Consider the following 21917-nt stretch of genomic DNA (forward strand, 5'->3'; position numbering starts at 1 on the left):
AGTCTTTGGATTATTTTATGCAAAGTTGGTCCTTGCAGCCTCACCTGGTCTCGTTTTAATCATTCCCTGATCTGTACGATACAGTCGACTGTAACTTTATTTTGTATAGCCTCTGTCCCGCAAAATGTTTCACTGAGTCAAAGATGAAGATAAATAATAGCTAGAGCAGGCTTAAAAAAAACCCCAAACATGATTTTCTTGTGGGGTTTTCCACACTGTTTTCTAAAAAGCCTTTTCTGCCCCCCACCCCAAAATTGTTTTGAGGTAAGGTGTTTTTTAAAAAAAGCAAAAACAACCCCCCCCCCCCAAATAAACCACAATAGCCATCGCAGGAGAGAGACCTTGAAAGCTCAAAAGCGAGCATATCAAGAGAATACTTGACCTGAGATTTGAAAGTGGGGGGGGGAAAGCTGCTTTTACAGGCCTTGCGAGCAGAAGAGAAGGCATCAAGGCTGTGGGGAAGTAACACACCTTATGCCTCCTAACAACTGCTCCACTGGAGAACAACAGGCCACTGATGTTGGTGGCTAACAATGGTGCCCCTTCACTCAGGTTGTACAGGATCTTTGGTTTTGGTGCTTCAGGGTTGTGGCTCAAACTCTATTGAGGATTTGTATGGGGTGTTGGACCCAGAAGCACAGCTAGGAGGCCAGTAGGAGACAAGAAGGGACGGTGCATGTGTCTTTCCTTTTATTTTTAACAATATCACTAAGGACTTTTGCATAAAAATAGCATCTCCATTTTTTCAAGGTGAACTGAAATGCTCTTTTTAAAATAAGCAACTTAAACTGAGCTCCCGAATTATTAAGGTCAGTGTAGACTTAACCTTGCTACTTATTAGTATATTTTATCCCATCTCTGATTTCCTTCCACATGTCACAAACAAGAACCTCTTGCTTTGAACTCTCCACCTCTCCTGCCCTATGCGCACAATCGTTCCTGTCCTGTGCATATATTGTGCATTCACTTAGCTTCCCCCTTGGCTGGAGGATTTAACGGCTCCTCTTACAAGGTTCATGTCAGCTCCAGCTAAACTTTAGAGCAGCCCTAGGCCGTGCCATCTTCTTTCTGTTGATCTGGAGCCTGCATAAAGGCATGACTTGTAGTTATGATTGCAGTGCAATTTGTTCTATGTCTATGACAATGTGCAGTTTCTCAGTGGTGTTGCATGACGTGGTAAGGAAAAATGATTCGGAAGTCTGCCTTGGTTATTTATACAGCCCCTGTTATCAGAGCATCACAGTGCCCTATGCCAGATAGGGAAGCATTTTTAGCACCATTTTACAGATGGGGAGAAGAACCGGGGCATGGAGAGACGAAGTGACTTGCTCAAGGTTGCACAGGAAACTTGTGGCAGAGCAGTGAATTGAATTGAGGTCTCCCAAGTCCTAGACTAAAACCTTAATCACAGGGCAATTGGAAGGGAAGCATGTTCCAGCAGAGGGACTCCGATCGCATCGCTTGCTTTTGTGCACCTTTGGAAAATAAGCCACAACAGAATCTAGCAAAATGTTATGACAGTTCAATAATCTGCTCCTAACTATAGGTGGGCAGGAATTTTTCTGTTAGGATGGGCAGGTACACCAAGCGCTAACAATGTGCCAAAAGGTCTTTGAAGATCACAAATGGCCAAGAGCTGGGTTTTAGATCTCAGATCCCAGCTCAGAAAAGGACTTAATGTGATGGATGCTTCCATTGTGCTCTGAGAGACGAACCATTAAAGGAAGTTCAAGGGGGCTGAGAGTTCATTTTCCTTCTAGTATCATGGCCCTGGTTAAGGACTTCATAAGAATGGCCATATTGGGTCAGACCAAAGGTCCATCCAGCCCAGTATCTGTCTATCGACCGTGACCAATGCCAAGACTCCCAGAGGGAGTGAACCTAACGGGCAATGATCAAGTGATTTTTCTCTCTCTCTCTCTCCTGCCATCCATCTCCATCCTCTGACAAACAGAGACTAGGGACACCGTTCCTTACCCATCCTGGATAATAGCCATTAATGAACTTAAGCTCCATGAATTTATCTAGTTCTCTTTTAAACCCCGTTATAGTCCTAGCCTTCACAACCTCCTCAGAAAATAATAGCTGATTCATTCCTCATTTCCCCACAAAAGCAGCCCTACACCACACCACAGTCTTACCCCAGTGTTTCTCTCCTTCTGCCCCTTATTCCTTTTCAGAGGGGACTTGGAGGTTTTCTACCCAGAGCTGGGAGACGTTGGCTGCACATACATCCCCAAGTGCAATCAGTACCGGAAACGGATCAGCAAGGACTGGCACAACCCAAAGATTGCATATCCACAGGCTGACAAGGTAAAGCCTAAATCAAGTCCCTTATGTATAGTTGCACTGGGCCATACTGAAGAATCTGTGGGCTTTTGTCTAGGTATTTGGATTGAGGATTAAACGTGGACAAATTTCTCATGTGATCTTGAATCACAGTTTGCCTTAAATGGGAGGCATTTATTAGAGAAAATAGCTACCGCTTATAGATAGGCACTGACAGGCTTCCACACAGCTCAGGCTCCAGCCTTGTTTTCCAAGGACCATACCCCTGCCTGGAACTCCACACTGTGCACAGACTCTCTAGTGTCTGAATAATACACCGCAAGGAAGTGCATCATTAGGAGACAGTGTCCTTTGGGAATCGGGGAACAGGAATTCAATAGTCAAGTTTTCTTAAAGGACAAGGGCTATCTGTACACTGGGGATCCTAATTTCTTTGTGAAATACTCAGCCATATACCTCTATAAACTGAAGTTTTTCACTGACCACCCCCCCCCCCAAACTGATGGGACTGTAGCTAGTAATCTGTGCTCTGCATAAAACATTCCTCCAGGGAGGGAGCCAAGTGGTTGGTGTTGAGCCCAGAGAGCGTTTAAACTCGGGCGCTCTGCGGGTGATACTTGTGTTGTGGAAGAAAACCAGCTCTTGCTTCAGTCAAGCATCAAAATCCAGCTGAGATGCATTGAGTGAAATAGGAGATTCAGATTCTGGGTGGGACTTTCACAAAAAATTCCTCATTGGTCTCTCTGTCTGTCTGCTTCTATTGTCTTCAGTGGAAAAAGCCTCCACTGGCTGCATTGGGAGCAGAGGTGGGCCAACAGGTGTGCATACACCCAGTGGAGCTGGCCCTGGCATCTTCATAAAAGTGCAATTCCATGGCTATTGGACATAAATGTCAGATCAAATGTAACAATAGGTTCGTTCTTGTAACGGTGCTAATTCACTGATGCTTAACAGGGAGTGCAGCTTGGCTTGCTGCTTCTTGGTTTCCAAATTCCCTAGCAGTTTGGTTCAGATTTCTCTTGTATTTATTTTTGAAGATAACTGCTCAGTTGGCTTTTTCTGCCCAATCCTTTCGTTGATGGCTGAAGCCATTTAAAGTAGGCCTTTTTGGTTCTTCTGAAAATATAACAGGGAGTGCTTGTGGAAAATCTCACTGTCTGCACTTAAACCCCGTGAGTTCTATTAAGATATCAGGTCTGCTTTTTACAAACATGATTTTAAATGAGATTTTCTTGCCTGTGTTCCTAGTGACACCTGGGCTATTAAATCTGACCACTTAAACGACTTCCTTTTACTTCTGGAGCTGCTCATTACAAGACTGATCAGCGGGGTGAGGTGATATCTTTTACTGGGCCAATTTCTGTTGGCAACAGAGACAAGCTTACACACAGCTCTTCTGCAAAAACAAAAAACCCCCAACAACCCTAGGCTGCTCAACTCCACTTTGGTATCTAATCCGTGTCACTGCCTGACTCTCCTGCACTAGTTCAAAGCTGCAGGATTTTGGTTGCAAACCAATTGTCTGGCAGATTTTTTTAAGTTCTCTTGAATGGGTTTAGGTTTGGTTTGAATTAAAGTAGAAATGAACTTGCTATATTACTGGGCCGTGTCCCTGACACTGTTTATGTGCCACTGTCTTGTAAAGGCAATGTTTGGTCTGATGAAACCACTGGCTGCGCAGCCAGAATGAACTGTGGGTTGTTGTAGCAGTGCGTAACTGCAGATTTTTTGTAACGTGTGCAAACCGGCCACTTCACACAGTCTTGTTGCTTTATTGGCTGAGGGACGCCGTATAACACTTGCCATTTAAATTGTAGTCTGGAAACAATTGCACCTCCTACCATTTGTATGTGCATTAGAGGATGACCTGTCCTGCCCATCTCTGTGCTGCATTGGTCAGGCGGTAGGAGGTGTCAATCAGATTCAAAGACTAGCTCTTGTTTCTAAATGACACAGCTTGGTGTAGCTGCATTGGGGTCTTTCCCCAGGCTCCTGTGTCCTGTCAAGGGACACATGGAGTGGCTGTACTGCAGTAGCAAGAGTTTTGGAAGAAGTGACTCGGAGCTGCTGATGACCCAGTCCCCTAACCACCTAGGCGAATGCTCAGCACAGAGCATAAGCCAGATTTCAGGGCGAGATGGAACAGCAACAGCAGGCCCAGCCCTGCAGGAAGCATACAGGTGTGTTTTGGCTCAGGCTGTGCTCCAGACAAGAGGGAGAGGTGCTGGTGGTATCTGAAAGGGAACAGGAGGGAGGAAGGTTTAGGGGTGAGGTTTGTTCTGGAGACCCATTTCTATAATCAATTACTTGACATCTGCTTTAACCTAGTCAATGTCTGGCTCTTTGCTGCTGGCAGAGGGCCTCTGACATCTGCCTGAGCGCCTCCTCCACTTCAGTCCCCATGGCAATCAAGAACCAGCCTGCGCATCTAGCAACAGCACATCCTGCTGCCTTGCAGGGGCACTGCAGTTTGGGGTCCGTGCTCGGTCCCTCACTCCAGGACTGGGAGTGCTCCGAAACTCAGTGAGGGAGCACCTGATGTTATCATAGATGCATGGAGTGGCTCTTATGGCATCTGGAGAGAGATCTATCCAAACCACTGGCTCTTTGGAAAAATGCTGAATGGCTCTGGGCTCGGGCACTGGCAGGATGGGATAGGTAGGGGAAGGGAGAATGGAGAGGAAACCTATTCACTGCACTGTGAGTTCCTGGGATGGAGACCCTAGTCTAGGAAAGGAATTCATGGGCTGCTATGCTTTGCAAGCGAGAGGGTGTGAAGCAGGAATAGGGTGACCAGATGCCCTGATTTTATAGGGACAGTCCCGATTTTTGGGTCTTTTTCTTATATAGGCTCCTATTTACCCCACACCCGTCACGATTTTTCACACTTGCTGTCTGGTCACCCTAAACAGGAAGCCCCTGTGGGTGGCACTGGGCAGTGAGATATTGTGGTTGTCGGCAACGTTCTGCATCATTACAGTTCTTGACACCACAAAGAGGGAAACATGTGACTAAATATGACCCAGCAGTAAATCCCCTCTCCCCTTCTAGTTCTTTCCCACCTGTTTGTTTTGTAACCCAGCTGGTTAACCAAGCCTGCTTGGGGAATAAGCTACTTCTAGCACGGTAGCGGCCCCTATTGGGCAATGGATAGAAGCCAAGCTTTTGCTTCGGGTGAGACTTGTTCTGTGGCTGAATGCAGCTGTGCAGGAATAAACCCTGAAGGCTTCATGACAAACTCCAAGGAGGGCTGGGTTCAACCAACCTGACCCCGTGCAGGAACCGGAACCCAAGATCTGAATCTCTCTAATGTTTGGGAGTTTGAAAACTGATCCTGGATCCAATGTTGGCAAATGGGCCCAATCTTCCACTTTGCCCAGGTTTGAATTGTGTGCCTCGCTTCCCCATCTCTACTTTTGAACCAACTTGGATGAGTGTCACCGAACAAAGCTTGATGGGTTGAATCCCAGATCTGGGAAACTTTCTGGTGAACCTGAATCTTGGGTGGTCTTTGGAGTGAATTCAAACCTGGGCCCGCTTGGAATGTACGGATACCCCCAAGAGGGAAGGGTCTCAGAGCCTGGGCTCCAGCCCAAGCCCAGATGTCTACACTGCCCCCCAGCCCTAGCTCCACAAGCCCAAGTCAGCTGGCACAGACCCGCTGCGGCTGTGCTGTGGGCGTTTTATCGCAATGTAGACGTACCCTGAATATCTTCCAGATTCTCTTCCATTGGCTCTTTAAACTGGACTCCTCAATTAGCCAGAGCTCTTTAGGACAGATGAGCAGCAATAGCTTCACTGGCTCAGCCTCTTGGTATTTCCATTCTCTGGCCAGGGAAATTAAAAGCTGGGCCCTGATGAATGGGCCAAAGCAAAGTCAGCCAGGAGCCTGGTGGGCTATTCAGAGTGGTCCAGGAACAGTGGGATTTGATTATCCTCGTCGTGGCCCGGGGCTGGTCAGACTCAAAGTAAGATACCGTCCCTCTGCCAAGGAGCTTGCAGCCTAAGGCAGACACCGACTGTATGCTGCTCACTGGACAAAGGCTTTTGTCGTTATTCCTTGGGCATTGTCGCTGAAAGGCTTTCAAGAAAAAAGGCATCTTAAGGAGGGTATTGGAATGAAGAGAGGCTGTTCCAGGCATGAGTAGTAGCAGAGGGGGGACACAAGGGTGAGATGCAGGCTGCCGGCTAGTTACACAGCTAGGAGATCTGAGACAGCTAGATAGGAGCTTCACTTCCTATCCAGCCATAAAGGAGAAATAAACAGCTGAATGTCACAAGAGCACGACCATCACTGTAAGCCAGCACGCTTAGCCTGGTGTTTACATGCTGCAGCAGGAAATGTTGCAAACCAGTAAATAACCTTGGGACTGATACCAGCGCTTCCAAACTTTGCATTGACTTTCTATGGGTGTAAAGGACTACACTAGGCTGTGCAGAATCTGACTTGTGCTGTTTAAAGTGCAGCATTCTCCTTCTTCCGTTCTGCATTGGAGAGGTGGGTGTGGTACAGCACGTGGGGATGCTGTTGCATGAGCAATTTGCAAGCCATGTGAAATGCTTGCTGTATTTGTAGAAGGCTGCTAGATGGCACCATTGACCTTTTATTCTCCTTGCAAGCACTCCAGGGAGAATGGAGATGGAATGGGGCCAGGGATGCTCGGGTTACTCAAGTAGCAAGTGCTCTGGGTTCTCTTATGACCACGTGGTCAGGACCTCCCGCTTGCATCTCATCTGAAAGGCAGCAGGGTGCTCCTAACACCACCTGAAGAATCACCATTGCTGCCCCAGAGTGGTACACAGGTCTTCCATTCTAATATAGAGCAGCCCTGACCTTGCTTTGCAGCTAACAGGCTCACATTGCAAAGTGACCGTCCTAAAGGATATGCAAGCAAACAAATATCCACAGTCCATTGACTCCTCTTCTTAATACTTTTTCTGTATATCTGATAGAACATGGAGATGTCCTGGTTTTCCGTTGATTACTGTGCCAGTCACTCTTTTCAGCACTGAAAACACAGCAGCAGCTGGTGCAATGCTGAGATGCAATTGACACAGAAGAAACTTTAAGCTGGTACTCTGGGGTGGGGTTTACTGCACAGTTGATAAGCCCCTGGGTTGAGAAACAGTTTCACTGGCCACTTGGTGGTAATAAGGAATCTCCCTCTATGTTGCCCAAGTTGCATGAAGTACAATTCTCCTGAAAAGAGGGGGGAACCCCTCAAGCAGCCATCAGTGAGGTGTTAATATGCAGCACTTGCATATGGCTCTTCATCCATTGATCTCAATGCACTTTAGAAAGGGGAGTATTGTTACTGGCATAGACGGGCAGTGACTTTCTCAAGGTCAATCAGCAGGCTAGTAGCAGACCTGGGGATAGAACCTTTCTCTTCAGAGTGCTTGTCCGGGGCTCTTGCCACTAGGCCCCGCTGCCTAGACAAAGGGCCTTGTTCAAGTGAGAGTGCACTGGTGTAACCAAGGCCAGAAACTGGCCTGCAGAATCTGGTGATGGCCCATGAGGAGCTTGCTCCTCATGGGCCTTTCCAATCCCAGGCTGAGTTGGTAGGGTTGGGGCAGTTAGAGGGTGGGGAGAAGAATCTAGGTACCAGTAAACTCAAGCAGATTTTGTCTGGAGTCCCTGAGATGCAATGAACGTGGGAGCCCAGGCTGGTGTTTCTAGCACCTCTTCTTCAGGGTAAGCCCCACTTTAATGCTAGAACTGGTGGCATTACAAAATAGAAACAATCCACGAAACCCCATTTAACCCAGCACAGTGGAAGATTGCTCCTCCTAATCTGGACATCAAGCCTGTTGGCTTCTAGCATCCCAAGTGACAAGTCTTCAGTCTCTTCTCTTTGAGACACAACTCCATGGTTCAACAGTTCTCACTGTTTGGACAAATGCCCCAACTTTCTCTTGTTTACTGAGTGTTACTCTCTGTCCTCCTAGTTTGACCCTCTTCATATAAACTGCTTTTGCAACACGCTTTTGGAGCCACTGGTGTCATGCTGGGATCAACCAGCAAGGGGTGCTGCATGAATGCTATATACTGCAGGCTTTTCTCCCTAAAGAAGTGTGTGTGGCAGGCTGGCTGGCTGACTAACCTGCTCCTGAACAGCTTGGTAGGTTTCCAAATAAGTCTTTCAGAGAGACAGAAAAGCACACAATGTGCTGGGTTTTGCAGCACGTTATAGTATTTTATTTTTCAGCAAGGGGCAATGCGCAGTGAGATCTGAAATGCAGAGCTGACTCTAAAGGGCCGTGCTTTTGTATATATTCTTAACCCTTGAATGCCTTGGGATGCTTTTGAAGTTTGGAGGAGCTCTTGTAATGTCCGTTTCCAACAAAAGGAATTGCCTGCAGGTGAGATTCTCTGTCTGGAATTGGTAACTAGTGTTTGATCAGGGCTGACCCCAGCCACTGGGTATAGCTGATTTAAGCTAGGCTCCAGATTTGCAGTGTGGTGTGGTTACTCATGGTGTTCAGGTGGAACAGGAGATGCTTCCTTCTGTGGATTCCCATAGGTGTGCCCTCTGATGGACATCCCAGCAGGTGATAGTGTTTCTCATGCTTAGAACTGGGTTTTGAGGGTCAGGATTCAGGGGTTCTTCCCATCTGTCACTGACTCACAGTGTGAACTTGGCAAGTTGCTTCACCTTTCTACCTCCATTTCCTCATCTGTAAAATGGGGATAATGATACTGATAGGTGTTTTGCTACTTGATTGTTAAATTCTTAAGAAAGCTTTACACTTCGCTCTGATCAGGATTTTTCCCTTTTTTGGTTAAATGAAATCTTTTTTTGCAGGAAGTGTCTTGCTTACAGTGGAAAGTTGGAGGCCAAATTCTACATGTATGTTCAGAAATCCTGCTGTGGTGATCCTTGCTAAATAAGATGTTTCTTCACAGGGCAAATTTCAGTCTCTTCCTGATTTGCTCCTTTTAAAGCCAGTGTTTGGCCTGAACGTGGTACCAAGTTTCTGTACGAACAAGGTATCGGACCTTTTGATGGGATGTCAGAGAAAATGGGGTCAGTAGCCACTCAAAATACCTGGCACATGGGACTGACTGGGCTTGCGGGGGTGGGAAGAGGGGGAGAGAACAAGAAGACACCAAGGTGTAAATTGTGGGGAAGTTTCACTTTTCCAATAAAATGAGTGTAAAGTGTTTTGACTAGAGGACAGGCTATAAGCAAAGACAATCCTGAAGTCAAGGGAAGGAATTGATGCAGAGCTACTATTGGAAAATCATAGTGCTAATGAAGCCTTTTTGCATTAGGCCTGAGTGAACCAAAGTTATGCTATGCTTGCCCAAACCGTGTTGGAAAGCTTACAGAACTCATTAGACTGAAGGCCGTGTATTTACCTATGTCAGCTATTTTGCTTATCAGTTTTATTTGGCTCCCCAAGTATATGTTGGCTCTGTATGCATCCAAAGTATCTAGTACAAAGGGTCAACGGATGTATCTTGTGTCCCCTTCAGAATGACAAATGTATCCTCAGATGTATCTTGTAGCCCCCACAAAATGATATATGTATCCTGCATATCCAATTATCCCCTAATAGATACATGTACAGGGTCTATAGGTCAACCAAATGTTGTTTGTTACGAAAGGTGTGTCTCTTTCTCTGGCACTAGCCGAGAGGAACACCCGCTCAGCTGACCGATCAATAAAGGGTGTGGTACTCGTCTTCCTGTCTCCGTGCCTCCTTGGTGTAATTAGGTAAGCTCCAGGGGGAAACGAGCCCTTTTGGCTAACACTACCTTTCTGTCGTCCTGGTATCTGAGTGTAGGGTGACCAGATGTCCTGATATTAGGGGCCTTGTCCCAATGTTTCACACTTACTATCTAGTCACCCTCTCTGGGTGCTTTCCGGTGACGCATAAAGCCAGGGATGTTGGAGTTATCCATGGCTTTGCACACTCTGAGATACTCCTCCTCCCCGCGCACAGTAACACACAGACGCTGCTTTGCAGTGTGTGTTCAGGACACACAGGGGTCCATCCAATGCAACATCTCAGTTTCCCTGCAGTTTTAGCACGGAAGCCAGTTGATCTCCTGGCAAGGATTGAAATCCAGTCTCAATCTAGTCATTGTGTATCCTGTGTGATTTCCATGCAGCCATCTTTGAAGATGACCCATCAGAGAACATAGAGCAGTTGATCTTGCAGTGTTGGTGGCACTGCTATGATCGGTGGTGGTGGTTGTCTGCTGGCCTAGTCTGTAGAGTGTGCCCACTGGGGAAGGCCAGGTTGATGGAACTTTGCTTTTTCCCCACATTTTCCCCTAGCCTGCTTCCTCTACAAACGTTACCTCTTGCACTGGGGTATGGTGCCTCTCTCCTCCTGTCCTGGGAAGGGGTGTGCTATCTCCAGGGGAGGCTGAGTCTCCACCTGCAATGGGGAGAGGGTGTGGTATCTGTGGGGAGAGCTACACCTGTGCTAGTGGAGTGGGATCAGCTCCCCTCCTGAAGTGGGTGGAAGCCAGCAAGTGGAAACTTGAGTAGCACGTGCTCCAAAGTGAGCTTTGCATTTTGATTGCAGAATGACTGTGCGGCTAAGGCACGGGACTGGGTGTCAGGACTCTGGGATTCTGTTCCTAGCTCCACTGCAAACTCACTGGCCAACTTCAGGCAAGTCACTTGCACTTTCCATGCGCCAATACCCCATGCTCACCCATTGGTGCTGGAACTGGCTTAAAGTGGTTTCCATGATATACAGGGTTTACAATTTGGTTCAATGGTTCTGTTCCAGCACCCCATCTGCAAAATGTGGACCATAATAATGGAGACAGCAAGGCTAACTTATTAAGGCGTGTCATGTTCCTGATGATCCTGGGCAGGAAGATGAAAGGGGTGAAGGGTTCTCATTCACTGCGATCGTATAGCTCTTTAAATGAATCTGACTACACATGCAGGTGCTGGCAGATGGCAGCGAAGGGTGATTCTCTTTCTAACCTCTGAAGCCTCCAGCTGTGCAGCTCAGGCATTGCTGCAGCCCCACAAAGAGGATGCTACGCTTTATCTCAGGAGGCACTTTCAGGCTGGGGTCTTGCGTTTGGGCCTGTCAGAATTTTCTGGGGAAGTGACGCTTTTGGGGCTGAAGCTGCTCGCGCCTAAATTCTCAGCCCAGAGATGCGTGTGACTGTTCAGCTGAGACTGCCGACAAGGAGGCCAGGTTCAGTGGAGTGATTTATTTTTTTTTTTATTTTTTTTTTAATTATTATTGGGATGTGGACTCCTCTGCCATTAGAAACTGGGCTGAGATCCAACCAAACTTGTTTCACAGGTGGTCTGGCCAAGAGGTATTTGAATTTTTTTTATTTTATTATTATTATGTTTTAAGATAAACAAACACAGATGCTATTGGCCAGCTGTTAGACACTGTGGGCTCCAGCTATTAGCAACCCCATCTTGCATAATGTGTGCCTTCTCACTGACCCATGTGGTCAGATTCTCAGCTGCTGTAAATCACTATGGAACCACTGAAGCAAATGGTGCTGCACCAATCTGCACCCATGGAAGATTTGGCCCTATTTGACTCCTCCTCCTCCTTGGTTTTAGCTATTTCTCTTTAATCTCTGTTGATTTGGGGGGATAACAAAATGTCCAAGCAACCCCCAAGCTCAGGGCCCAATTCTCCCTGTGACTAGCACATGACTTCCTGAGTAGTCCCACGGCAGTTCTTAATATTTGAGCTCTCTCAAGTGACCGTAGAACTGCAGTATGTACACCCTGTGCCTACACAGTGCTTAGATACATGGGGACGGGCCAGAGATCAGAACTAGAAAGACAATGAGGAGCAGAGACTGTTTTGGCCTAACTTTCGGAGATGCTGAGCTCCGCCACCACCCACCCAGCTCTTGCTCATTTCACTGGGCATGGTTGGCGCCCTGCCTCTTGGCAAATCAGGCCATTTTGGGGATTAGTCTGCAGTGAAACGGGGATGAGGTGCTTAGACTTCGCAGGCTCTTTGCTTGTCAAAAACTAGGTAGTCTTGTCTGTGCGCCAGTGGCTTAGCCCGGAGGACAGTCCCGTTACTGTCCCATTAGGGAATCGGTGACTCCTGGGTTTGGAGTCCAAGACAAACTACACGAGGGGCGGGGCTCAGTGAAAGCAGCAGAAGCTTTTAAACAGGAAGACTGTGCAGCACCTCACGTGATTTGGGCCCCTGCTGTCACCTCTGTCAGAGGATGCACTAGCTGCTCTGATAGCCTTCCACTATGATCTTTACAAAGCTAGCACCAGGCATAGCCTGTTGAGAATAGGGCTTTGCCATCAACAAGCTAACCCAACTGCTAGCTACCCCATTGGGTAGGTTGTCTGTCTCTCACTCTCCAGTTGGGGGATGTGCTCTCCAGAGCAGCATTAAACATGACTCCTTTTGGTGGAGGAACTAGCTTTTAATTCACACGTGAATCTGTCTGGGAGATGCTATGAAAGTCTCTTTAGCATTTGATCTTGAGAAGAATAAAACTTTCTCCAAGCCAGGAGAGATTGTGGCAACTGACTACATCCAGAATGTCACTGTCACCAGCCGGTGTTAAGTCAGATGGGATGGAAAAACGGACTTTTGAGAAAAGGCGGCTGCTTATCCATCCCACACAGATTTAAATGGGTGGAAATTCCTGCACTGTGATTGTTTTGAGACTAAGAGCTTAGCAGGGAAGAGGGATGGTACTAATGTTGAGGCTCTGGACTGGAACTTGGGAGATATCCATTGCCCACTTGTTACATTTTCGAGAAGGCATCTTCATGCTTTCTCCCCCTGCTGCCTCGCACACTTTGGACAAGCTCCCTGTAAACCTCCCCAAGCCACCTTGTTGGCCTCAGACCTGCTCCTTTGCCAAGATGTCGACAAGAAACATAACCGAGTAGACCACTGGTGTGCTGAGACACTGCCTCTCACGCTGACCAATGCTGTTTCCTTGTGCTCTGTTGTCTGTCTGGCTGTTGCTCTCAAAGGCCCCAAGAGTTAAAGGTGTTTATAAACTTTCACTGTCCAACATTAAACAATAGTAGGTACGTTTGGAGTTATTTTTAAACAGAGCTCTTGTTTTTTGTCAGTGATGTGGCGAACACACTAAAGCATTCATTCAAATGCAAAGTTTACTGATTAAATGTGAGAAATTAAAACAAACATTTATACTGAAACTGTAGCTGAGTGATTGTGCCCTGCAAACTTAGGCAGACCGTATCAAAGTCTCTTCTTTTGGAGTCAAAATATCAGTGTCTCTTATTTTCAGAGCAACCTTTCTCTGAGGAGGAAAAAGTAAATTTTGCTCTGGTCTCATGTGACGCGTGTTCACTGATCCTGTTCTCAGCAAGCAGACAGACACGAGGAGGAGAGAGGATAGAAAAGAGGGGTGAAGTACAGTTTTTTTGTTTTTGTTTTTTTGGAACACTGGACCGCTGGTTAGTTGGGAGTGGATGCTTTGGCTGACAAGTTGACCGTAGCACCTGCTGCTTGGAACCTAGTTAGTTACGATCTGGCCAGGGCTGTCATCTGGTTTGATTCTTTCTCCTTAGACAAGGCAGGCTTGGGAGGATGCAGTTTAATTGATTTCAGGATTTGATGAAAAGCCAAGAGGCGAGACAGAATAGGAGGCAAGAAACAGTGGGGCAGAAAAGAACACCACAAGGAAAGGTAATACAATGCAGAGTCTCACATGCTGTTGTGCCGCTGGTGATTGAATCTCTCTGCTGGCGGGCTGAGGACTAGATGTCATGATAATGTGGTGACTTTGAGCACTCATAGGTGAAAACAAAGTTCCTTAAAACTTCCCCCCCTCAAAAAAAATCTCATTAAGAGCCCCAAAGGGAGGCAAAGTGGGTGGCATAGTTCAACCGTGCCCTCCCACCCCGTATTATTTTGTCCATCAGTTAGGCCTAATATTCATCACACCAATTTTCATTGGTTAAGTTCCAGCTCCAGATCACTTGTTTTTTAACAAGCACAGTTTCCACAGTCCTTGGATTGTATCAACGTGACCTTTTGTTCGGACTAATTTAGTCAGTCTGGTTCTCTTGCACCTGTTTGTAATGTTCTTTATTGAAAATAACATGACCTACTTTCTGTGGTAAATTCCTAAGCAGGCAAACGTTATAGACCAATTGTTGCAACAGCTCTCCAGTCAGTCTGTCTCTATCCACCTGGTCTCTCTCCGGGACAGGGACTTTTTTTGTTCTGTTTGTACAGCGCCTAGTGTGATGGTGCCCTGGTCAGCAATTGAAGCTCCTAGCTGCTACCCCAATACAAATTAATACTGGAGTTCAGTTCCTGGCTCTGCCACAGTTGTTGTGAAACTTTGGGCAAGTCATCCTTTGGGGCGGGGGCGGGAGGGAATTTTGTCCCTGGACCAGCAGAAGGCTACCACTTAAGGCCAACAGTATCAGGTGAAGTGGGACTTAAGTGTTGTATAGGCCTTGTCTAGGGATGCGTTTCAGCCTTCTGCACCACAGTGTGTCTGTGAGATGGGTCTAATGATGATTCCTACCTCTCAGGGGTGTGGCAAAGCTCCTCAAAGTGTTTGATGCACTTGCGCACAATTCTGCAGAGATGTGGGGCAGGCATATGGACAGGTGAGTGATCAGACATCTCTGAACGCTAATCTCCTCTGTGTTTACAGTAGCTAGGACAAGAACCCACATTCCTCAGAGCCCAAGCTTCCCCCTAACCTAATTGGCTTTAGGAAGACACTTTACCCCATGGGCAGTTGAATGTATATTTGTCCATTATGAGGGTTTTTTACCCCCTGAAGCATCAGATGCTGATTATTATCAGAGTTGAGAATCCAGAGATGGGCTAGGGTTCCTATTCCCCTCTGCTCACTTCTACAACCAGGTGTGAACAGAAACTTTCAAACTCTACGAAGTTTGGATGATAGTTTCTGATTGGGATTAGAAGAGCCAGGATAGCAGTCATTGGAAAGTATCGGAGTCTGATCCATAACCAAATATTGCAAGCTGTTGGCTATTCATTTACCAAACGATCCTTTGGTGATGCTTTGGGGGCTTGTTAGCAGAAATCCTCACAAAGAGGAAAAGAAGAATTAATCTCGTCTTCTGGTAGCTGCTCAGCTATCAGTAGCCTCCCACCAGGAAAAAGAAGAATGGTTCACAAAAATATAGGAGGTTGTTATAGGAAAAACTGAAACGCGCCTTTTATATAAACAGCAAAGCAGTCCGAGGACAGATGCCTAGATATTTTTATTACCATTTATTCAATACTTAAAGTACATTCTCCTGCCAAAAAACAGACCCCCCCCCCAACTCGCCAACTTCTCTGGGTATTAACATTTGATAGACATGCCTGTTGTGTTAAATGTGTAATCAGAGATTTCACTCACTTTATTAAAATCACTAGAAATGCCATGTCCTAGGTGTTGTAATGAGGCTTACTCTGTAACAGCGAGCATCCCGTTTAATCAGTGGCTCTTTCTGTTTATATTCCTGCATAATGTCTCTTTAAACAAAAGCTAACTGTTGTCATGATGGTTTTGTTACTGATATTTACATGGCAAGGACTGGTAAACCTGTTAATGCTTCTGAAATAAGAGTGCCAGGAAACAATGGAAAAGACTATCCTCCTCTCCCCCACGTGCCCCCCCACCAGTATTTTTAGCCCAAAATCTTGGGCTTCAAGATCTTGCAGTTATTGAGGGTGTAAAGGTTTGGAGAAGCTCCTGGAAAAAGGCCACACTTCATTTATTTCTGAGCAGCTGTGGTACAGCTGGGGAGCAGGGGGAGGGAGCAGTATGGAGAATGCTTGATCTAGTGCTTAGTCAGAAACCCCTAATCCTGACTCTGGAAATTTTTTGTCCTAAGTGACTCGACAAAAGTATCAAAGTGTCCAGGGATTTGATTTTTATTTTTCCTTTTGAAATGGGGAGCGGCCAACTTGAGGCACCTACAATCTAATTTTTGGAGGTGTCTGGCACCAGTGACTTCAGCTGGATGCTCTGCACTTCTGACAGGCCCAAGCTTTCTCAAGTGGGGCTTCCAAACAGCGAGGCCACTCTTGAAATTCTTGGCCTCCCTCTGCATGTACGATGGGGTCAGGCTTCCTGCCTCTCAGGGCTGGCCTCAGATGTATCTAGCTAAGAGACCATATCCTGCTCCTCTTGCTCACCTAGGGGGTTGCTGGCATGTGTAAGAAGAACTGAATTTGTCCCGGGGTTTGTGAACAAAGTCGTAGGGAGCAGCTTTATTCAAACACTCTCTGGGTGCACTAAGGCTGGAGGAACACGTGGTCTAACGAATCCTTGTTTGTCTTCTCATAGTAGAACATAAGATAGTTGGTAAGTCTAAGGAATAAGGCCCTGAACACTATTGTAAACTGAGGCAGGGATGTCACTGCTCTGTTTTTGGGGGGCTTTTAGGGTTAACTCCATTCGTTTCTCTATTTTCCTGTATGGAATGCAGGTTTCACTACATGGTGTCAAGTATCAGAGGGGTAGCTGTGTTAGTCTGGATCTGTAAAAGCAACGAAGAGTCCTGTGGCACCTTATAGGCTAACAGACGTATTGGAGCATGAGCTTTCGTGGGTGAAAACATGCATCCGACAAAGTGGGTATTCACCCACAAAAGCTCATGCTCCAATACGTCTGTTAGCCTATAAGGTGCCACAGGACTCTTTGCAGGTTTCACTACAGTGAGGTTCAGAACAGCCTTGAACTGTCAACTCCCAAAGATGAAAAGCACCACCGCTGCAAACTGCTTCTGCCAGTTGCGCTGAGCTGGGGCTGCAGGAGCAGCCTGCTCGGGAAAGCTGACATGCAAAGGCATGTAAGCCTCAGACACCGACTGGTCAAAAATCAGAGGTTTTAAACCCCCCTCTGCCTGTGCTGCTAAAGTTCTTATTGAAACAGAATTTTCAAGGGCTGATTTTACTTTTCCCCTACAGAAGCTGGCTGGGCTGAGCATGGGAAACTAGATTGGCTGGCTGGTTATTTCGCTCTTCACTGAGGCTTTCAGGGCTGGCTCTCCAGGGCCAGCACGATGTTTTGGCTGTAGGGAAATGAGTGACTCCAGCTACTTCTGCTTCATTGTGACAGAGCCAGGAATCCCCAGCTGAGATCAGGGCCCTGTCATGCTATGTGCTGCACAGATGCATCGTGAGAGACGGGGCCTGTTCCAAAGAACTCGAAATCTAAACCACCAAGAGTGGGATGGGAAACAGGCACCAAGCAGGGAAGTAACTTGCCCAAGGTGACACACTGGGTCAGCTGCAAAGCTGGAAACAGAAACCAGGAGTCCTGACAGCCTAGTGCCCTATGCATTGTTATATAGTTTCCCTTGGTGTAGTTTTGGATTCCTTTCCTAGTTTAGGTAGGGTTTGTTTTTCAAATTCAAATGTTTATATTTGTGTGTTAGGCCACTTAAAAAAAAAATCTAAATATTGGCTACCAAATGCCTCGCTTCTCCAAACATCACTTTGGGGGAAGTTAACATGCAGATAGTTTTCTATTTGCCATCATTCTTTCTTTTAAATAAATAAAATTGAGTATCTTTGTCTACAAGCAGAATGCTCAGTACAATAAAAGTTTGTTTGCAAACTAGCGCTATCGGGGATTTCCCAAAATCAGTCTGTATCTGAAACAAGAATCTTAAACCACTTCTTGTAGGGGAATGAATTAAACTGCTTGCATCCCCTGGAGGTAGGATAGGAGTAGTCTAAGTTGAGACTGCTGGGGAAGAAGAGGCCCACAATGGTAAAGTGACTCTTTACCCAAGATCAAGCAAGCAGTTGGTGTCAAGAATAGAACCCAGGGGTCCCAATTCCTACTTCAAGAGCTATACCACCGCTCCTTCCAGATCTGGGATTAGAGCTGGGAGTTGACTCCTGGGCTCCTCCTCTTACTGCTAGGCCACATGAGGGGCCTGTGCTTTAGAAGCACAAGGATCTGCTGTCTAGCCCCACTACTGGTGTAAAGGGCTAAGTAGGTGTGGAATTCAGCATGGACCCAAGCTGTGAACAGCCAAGGGACTAATACGTGCACGGAAGGGTCTGTGATGGCAGGATTGGGCGAGGTGGCTTCAAATGGGCTAGTCCCCTGGGATGTCGTAAAGATTAGTCAGTGTTCGTGCAGCGCTGTGTGGAGCGAAGCGCTATTGGCATTGCTATTAATGGCTCTGTCTGAGAGCGGGGAACGGCAGCCCTGTTGAAAGGTCCCCCTGCCGAGGAGTCGCAAACTTCACACTCCACCATGAGGGGCTTTCCAGAGCCTGCAGCCTCGAGCTAAGTGGGGGAACATCTGGATAGACGGGAAATGCTCCCTCCTTGTCTCTCAGATGCCTCAATATTGCTTTGCTCAACCAAAAATAAATTGGAAAAGAAAATTGGACATTGCATCAATTTGGAGCAAGTTTATAAATTCTGCAGCTAAGCAATCCCAATAGAAAATGATAGATCGCCCATGAGCGTGCAGTCCCTGCGGTGATGTATAGCCGCATTAGCTGAAATGCCGTATTACATGATTCTGCTTTATTACCAGTGTTGGTGGCAGACAGAAAAACAGATTACACTTGAGATCAAATCGATAGGAACTTTATTTACTGGCCTTTTAAAAACATATTTCTGCACTTTATAAAAACATACGGTAGATGCTATTGATAGAGCTTGTCTGCTTGTTAAAAAGCAATTTACCCACAGCGATTGTTTTTAAGCTGCAATTTACGACATTACCTTTTACCTACTCTTCCAGACTTCTGTTTTCATCGTTGCATTTGACGACTTCCTTAGAGGTTTCTTTGGGCTGTAATGTTATTCGCTTTGGGAGGGTGGACTCTGCTGTAGCACAGGGCTTTGTTCTTGCTACTGCTTCGTTACTTCAGTAATTAGCTGGATGGTGCTGCACGTTTGTGGTGAATGTTGGGGGCCCCATGTATGCATGGAGGATTAGCATGTATTTGGCAGTCAATAGCCAACATAGCAACAGCAAGGTGGACCTCAGCTCAGTTACTGGAAATTGGCAGCACTTAATTCCAGTATCAAATGGGGTAAACTCAGTCTCTTGGGTTGCTGGCCATTGATGGCTGGCTCCCAAGTACCAACCGGGCCAAGGGTATCTTTGGGCTTATTAACTTCGTATCTCATAATGTAGAGAGCCTTGGCTAGAGCCCCCCTCTCTGAGCACTGAGGCTCTATCCAGCTGCTGTTCTCGGTTGGTATCTTGTGTCCCTGCCCCGGTAGTTAGTTGGGGAATGTGGGCCAGGAAAATGTTTTTTGTTTTAATAGTGGTTTCCATTCTCTAAAATCAGGGCTTTATTTTTCCACGGCAGAATGGACAGGTGCTTCTTGTGATGCTGAAGTGCCATATAACCATGCAATAGGCCAAATGACTGCAAGGCATATTAGCCTTGTGAGAGGACTTGTGTTCTTCCTGGGATGTGCCAAGAACTACAGCTGGGAACCCTGATAGCTGGAACTTCTGACGCTGGCGCATGCTGTGGTCAGAAAACGCTAGCTCGGGTGCCTCGGCTCACCAGCTGTAAGTGAATGTACATGCTGCAGGCAAAGCAGGATAACCGTCCTTCAAAGGACAGTGGGTTTGTTTTTAAATAGCCCTCCTGAAGTGGCCTGACGGGTGGACTGGCTTAGTGGTGAGAGCGGAGCGGCTGAGTCAGGGCTTCTGGGTTGTAATCTTCCCTGTTGCCATCTTGCGGCGTGACCCTGGGCAAGACACTTACCCAGCTATAATCGGAGTATAATGCTTCGCAACCACAGGGTGTGGAGGATTCAAGCACGTAAAGCTCTGAGTTCCTGGGATGCAAGATGCTGCACAAGGGCAGTGTGTGTATGTGTGCGCCCAAGCAACTGCAATACACAGTATGTGGAGGGCCAGCCCAGTTAGTCTGGTTGGGTTTTTTGGGTGTCCTTTTTTTAAACAAGGCTGGTAGACTTATTTTCAATAAGGCCACTCACCCTCTGAAAATAATCCTGTTCTGCCAAGTGGCTTCCACTGTATCTCCTGGCCCATGTGACTAAACCACGATACAATGTGCTTGTGAGCCGAGCAGGGCATGATCCAGCCCCACCAGTGAGTGTGCTACGTGCTCCTAAGCAACGAAGAGCCAGGTGGATCTTGCCACTTGCTTCTCCGTTCCTTTGTGACAGGGCAGGTGGATGTTATAACTGTAGCTCGTTGATTGGTGTCCTTAAAACAGCCCTTGCGGGTGCGACTTACTCTGTTCATTATAAATCCATCTGAGAGTTGCCCTGGAAATGACTCCATCTCCATCCCATGGGGAAACTGCCCTTCAGTCTTAACCTAGCAGCTCAACCTGTAATCCCTCAGGACCATTGCTCTTCCATGAGTCTGCTACCCAGAGGACCATGTGCAGTGTGACATGTGCCCATATTAGTTTCCCAGGATCATACTAACAGGATTGCATTTTCAGTGTGGAGTGCTAGTGTAGACAGCACTCTGGCGCTCTTCCTGCTGTGCAATCAATCCTACACAATGGCTTTAAAATCTTGGGCAGTTGATGAGCATCAGCACTCCCAGCACTGCTATGAAGTGCAGTTGTAGGAGACTTCCCTAAAATGTCTATTGCAGACAAAGCTCTAGGGTGCAGGGGAGCTTTTAAGCTGTGGTCTGATCAGAAGAGATGTGTAAAATGGCGTGTGTTGCTCTGAATTTGGCGTTGGTGTCTTGTGCCCACCAGGTACTCGGTGTCAGGACTCTTCTTATTTTGAAGGGTCTTTATTTTCTGTTCTCATATGGTATCTGTGGCCGTTTTTAATTGTAAGATTGTTCCCATGAATTAATCTGCCTTTTTAATGAAAGGAGACAAGCGTCTACTTAATTTCATAAAGGAGACGAGCTCTGTTTGTGTCATCTAGTGAACTGGAGTTGGTCCAAGAAGGGGATTTGGGTTGTGTTCAGGTTAAACTCAACTTTTTTTTTTTTTTTAAAGAAACATTCCTGACAGTCTGTGCATCTTCATTTCATGGGACTCGCTAGGTTAAGAACCGATTGGAGTGGGCATTTCAAGAGATGATAGACTAAAATTACTCCATTAGCCCAAGCACCTAGTGAGGGACCCTGTACTGCCCTGCAGGAAATAGTTGGATTCCCTAGCTCTGGTCTCTCGCTTGCCAGACTGACAAGGGTTGGGCTTTGCCCCCTTAAAAGTGGGCAGAATCACCCTACAGTGAGTCATCACTCCACTGTGGTGTTGTGTGGCTGTGTTCTGGCAGAATACCGATTTCAAAGCGCTTCTTATCCCCTGCACAGCTCTGCAGTGTGGGCCGGGGGCTAGAGCCAGACCCTGGGGGACTTCTAATCTAGCCATCTCACACTCATCACTGAGCAGGAGGGCTGATGGTCACACCTGTGCACCACTGAAATTCCTATGTTGAGGACTGAAGAGGGAGGTGAGCAGCATGTAGACTTTGTGCTGGCTTTCTTAAGTCCAGATACTCAACAGACCTTAGCACGATTGGCCTGGAGGTCTACTGCCAATTTGGCCCCAGCTGTGGGGGCTGAGCGCCTGAAGAGGAAACTCCTCTGACCTTGCTTCAGAATCTGGCCCTTAGGCAAATTGCCTCAACCATTCTGCACCTCACTTTCCCCACATCGGAAATGGAGATAAACATTGGCCTGCCTCAGGGGAGGGGAGCAGGGG

The 21917-nt window shown here is 46.9% G+C and overlaps 1 protein-coding gene across 12 annotated transcripts in view; it reads left to right on the forward strand.

Annotated features, from left to right (window-relative positions):
- The window catches only part of PEBP4 (phosphatidylethanolamine binding protein 4), a 255576-nt gene that overhangs the window by 22609 nt on the left and 211050 nt on the right, over positions 1–21917 (forward strand). For all 12 annotated transcript variants that reach the window (XM_039521624.1, XM_039521627.1, XM_039521626.1 and 9 more), the window contains one exon: positions 2181–2313. In XM_039521624.1, the coding sequence (XP_039377558.1) occupies positions 2181–2313 (133 nt within the window). The remainder of the gene's footprint in view (positions 1–2180; positions 2314–21917) is intronic.

The sequence above is a fragment of the Mauremys reevesii genome, linkage group 2, assembly GCF_016161935.1.
Source record: "Mauremys reevesii isolate NIE-2019 linkage group 2, ASM1616193v1, whole genome shotgun sequence".
In the NCBI taxonomy this organism is placed as follows: Eukaryota; Metazoa; Chordata; order Testudines; family Geoemydidae; genus Mauremys; species Mauremys reevesii.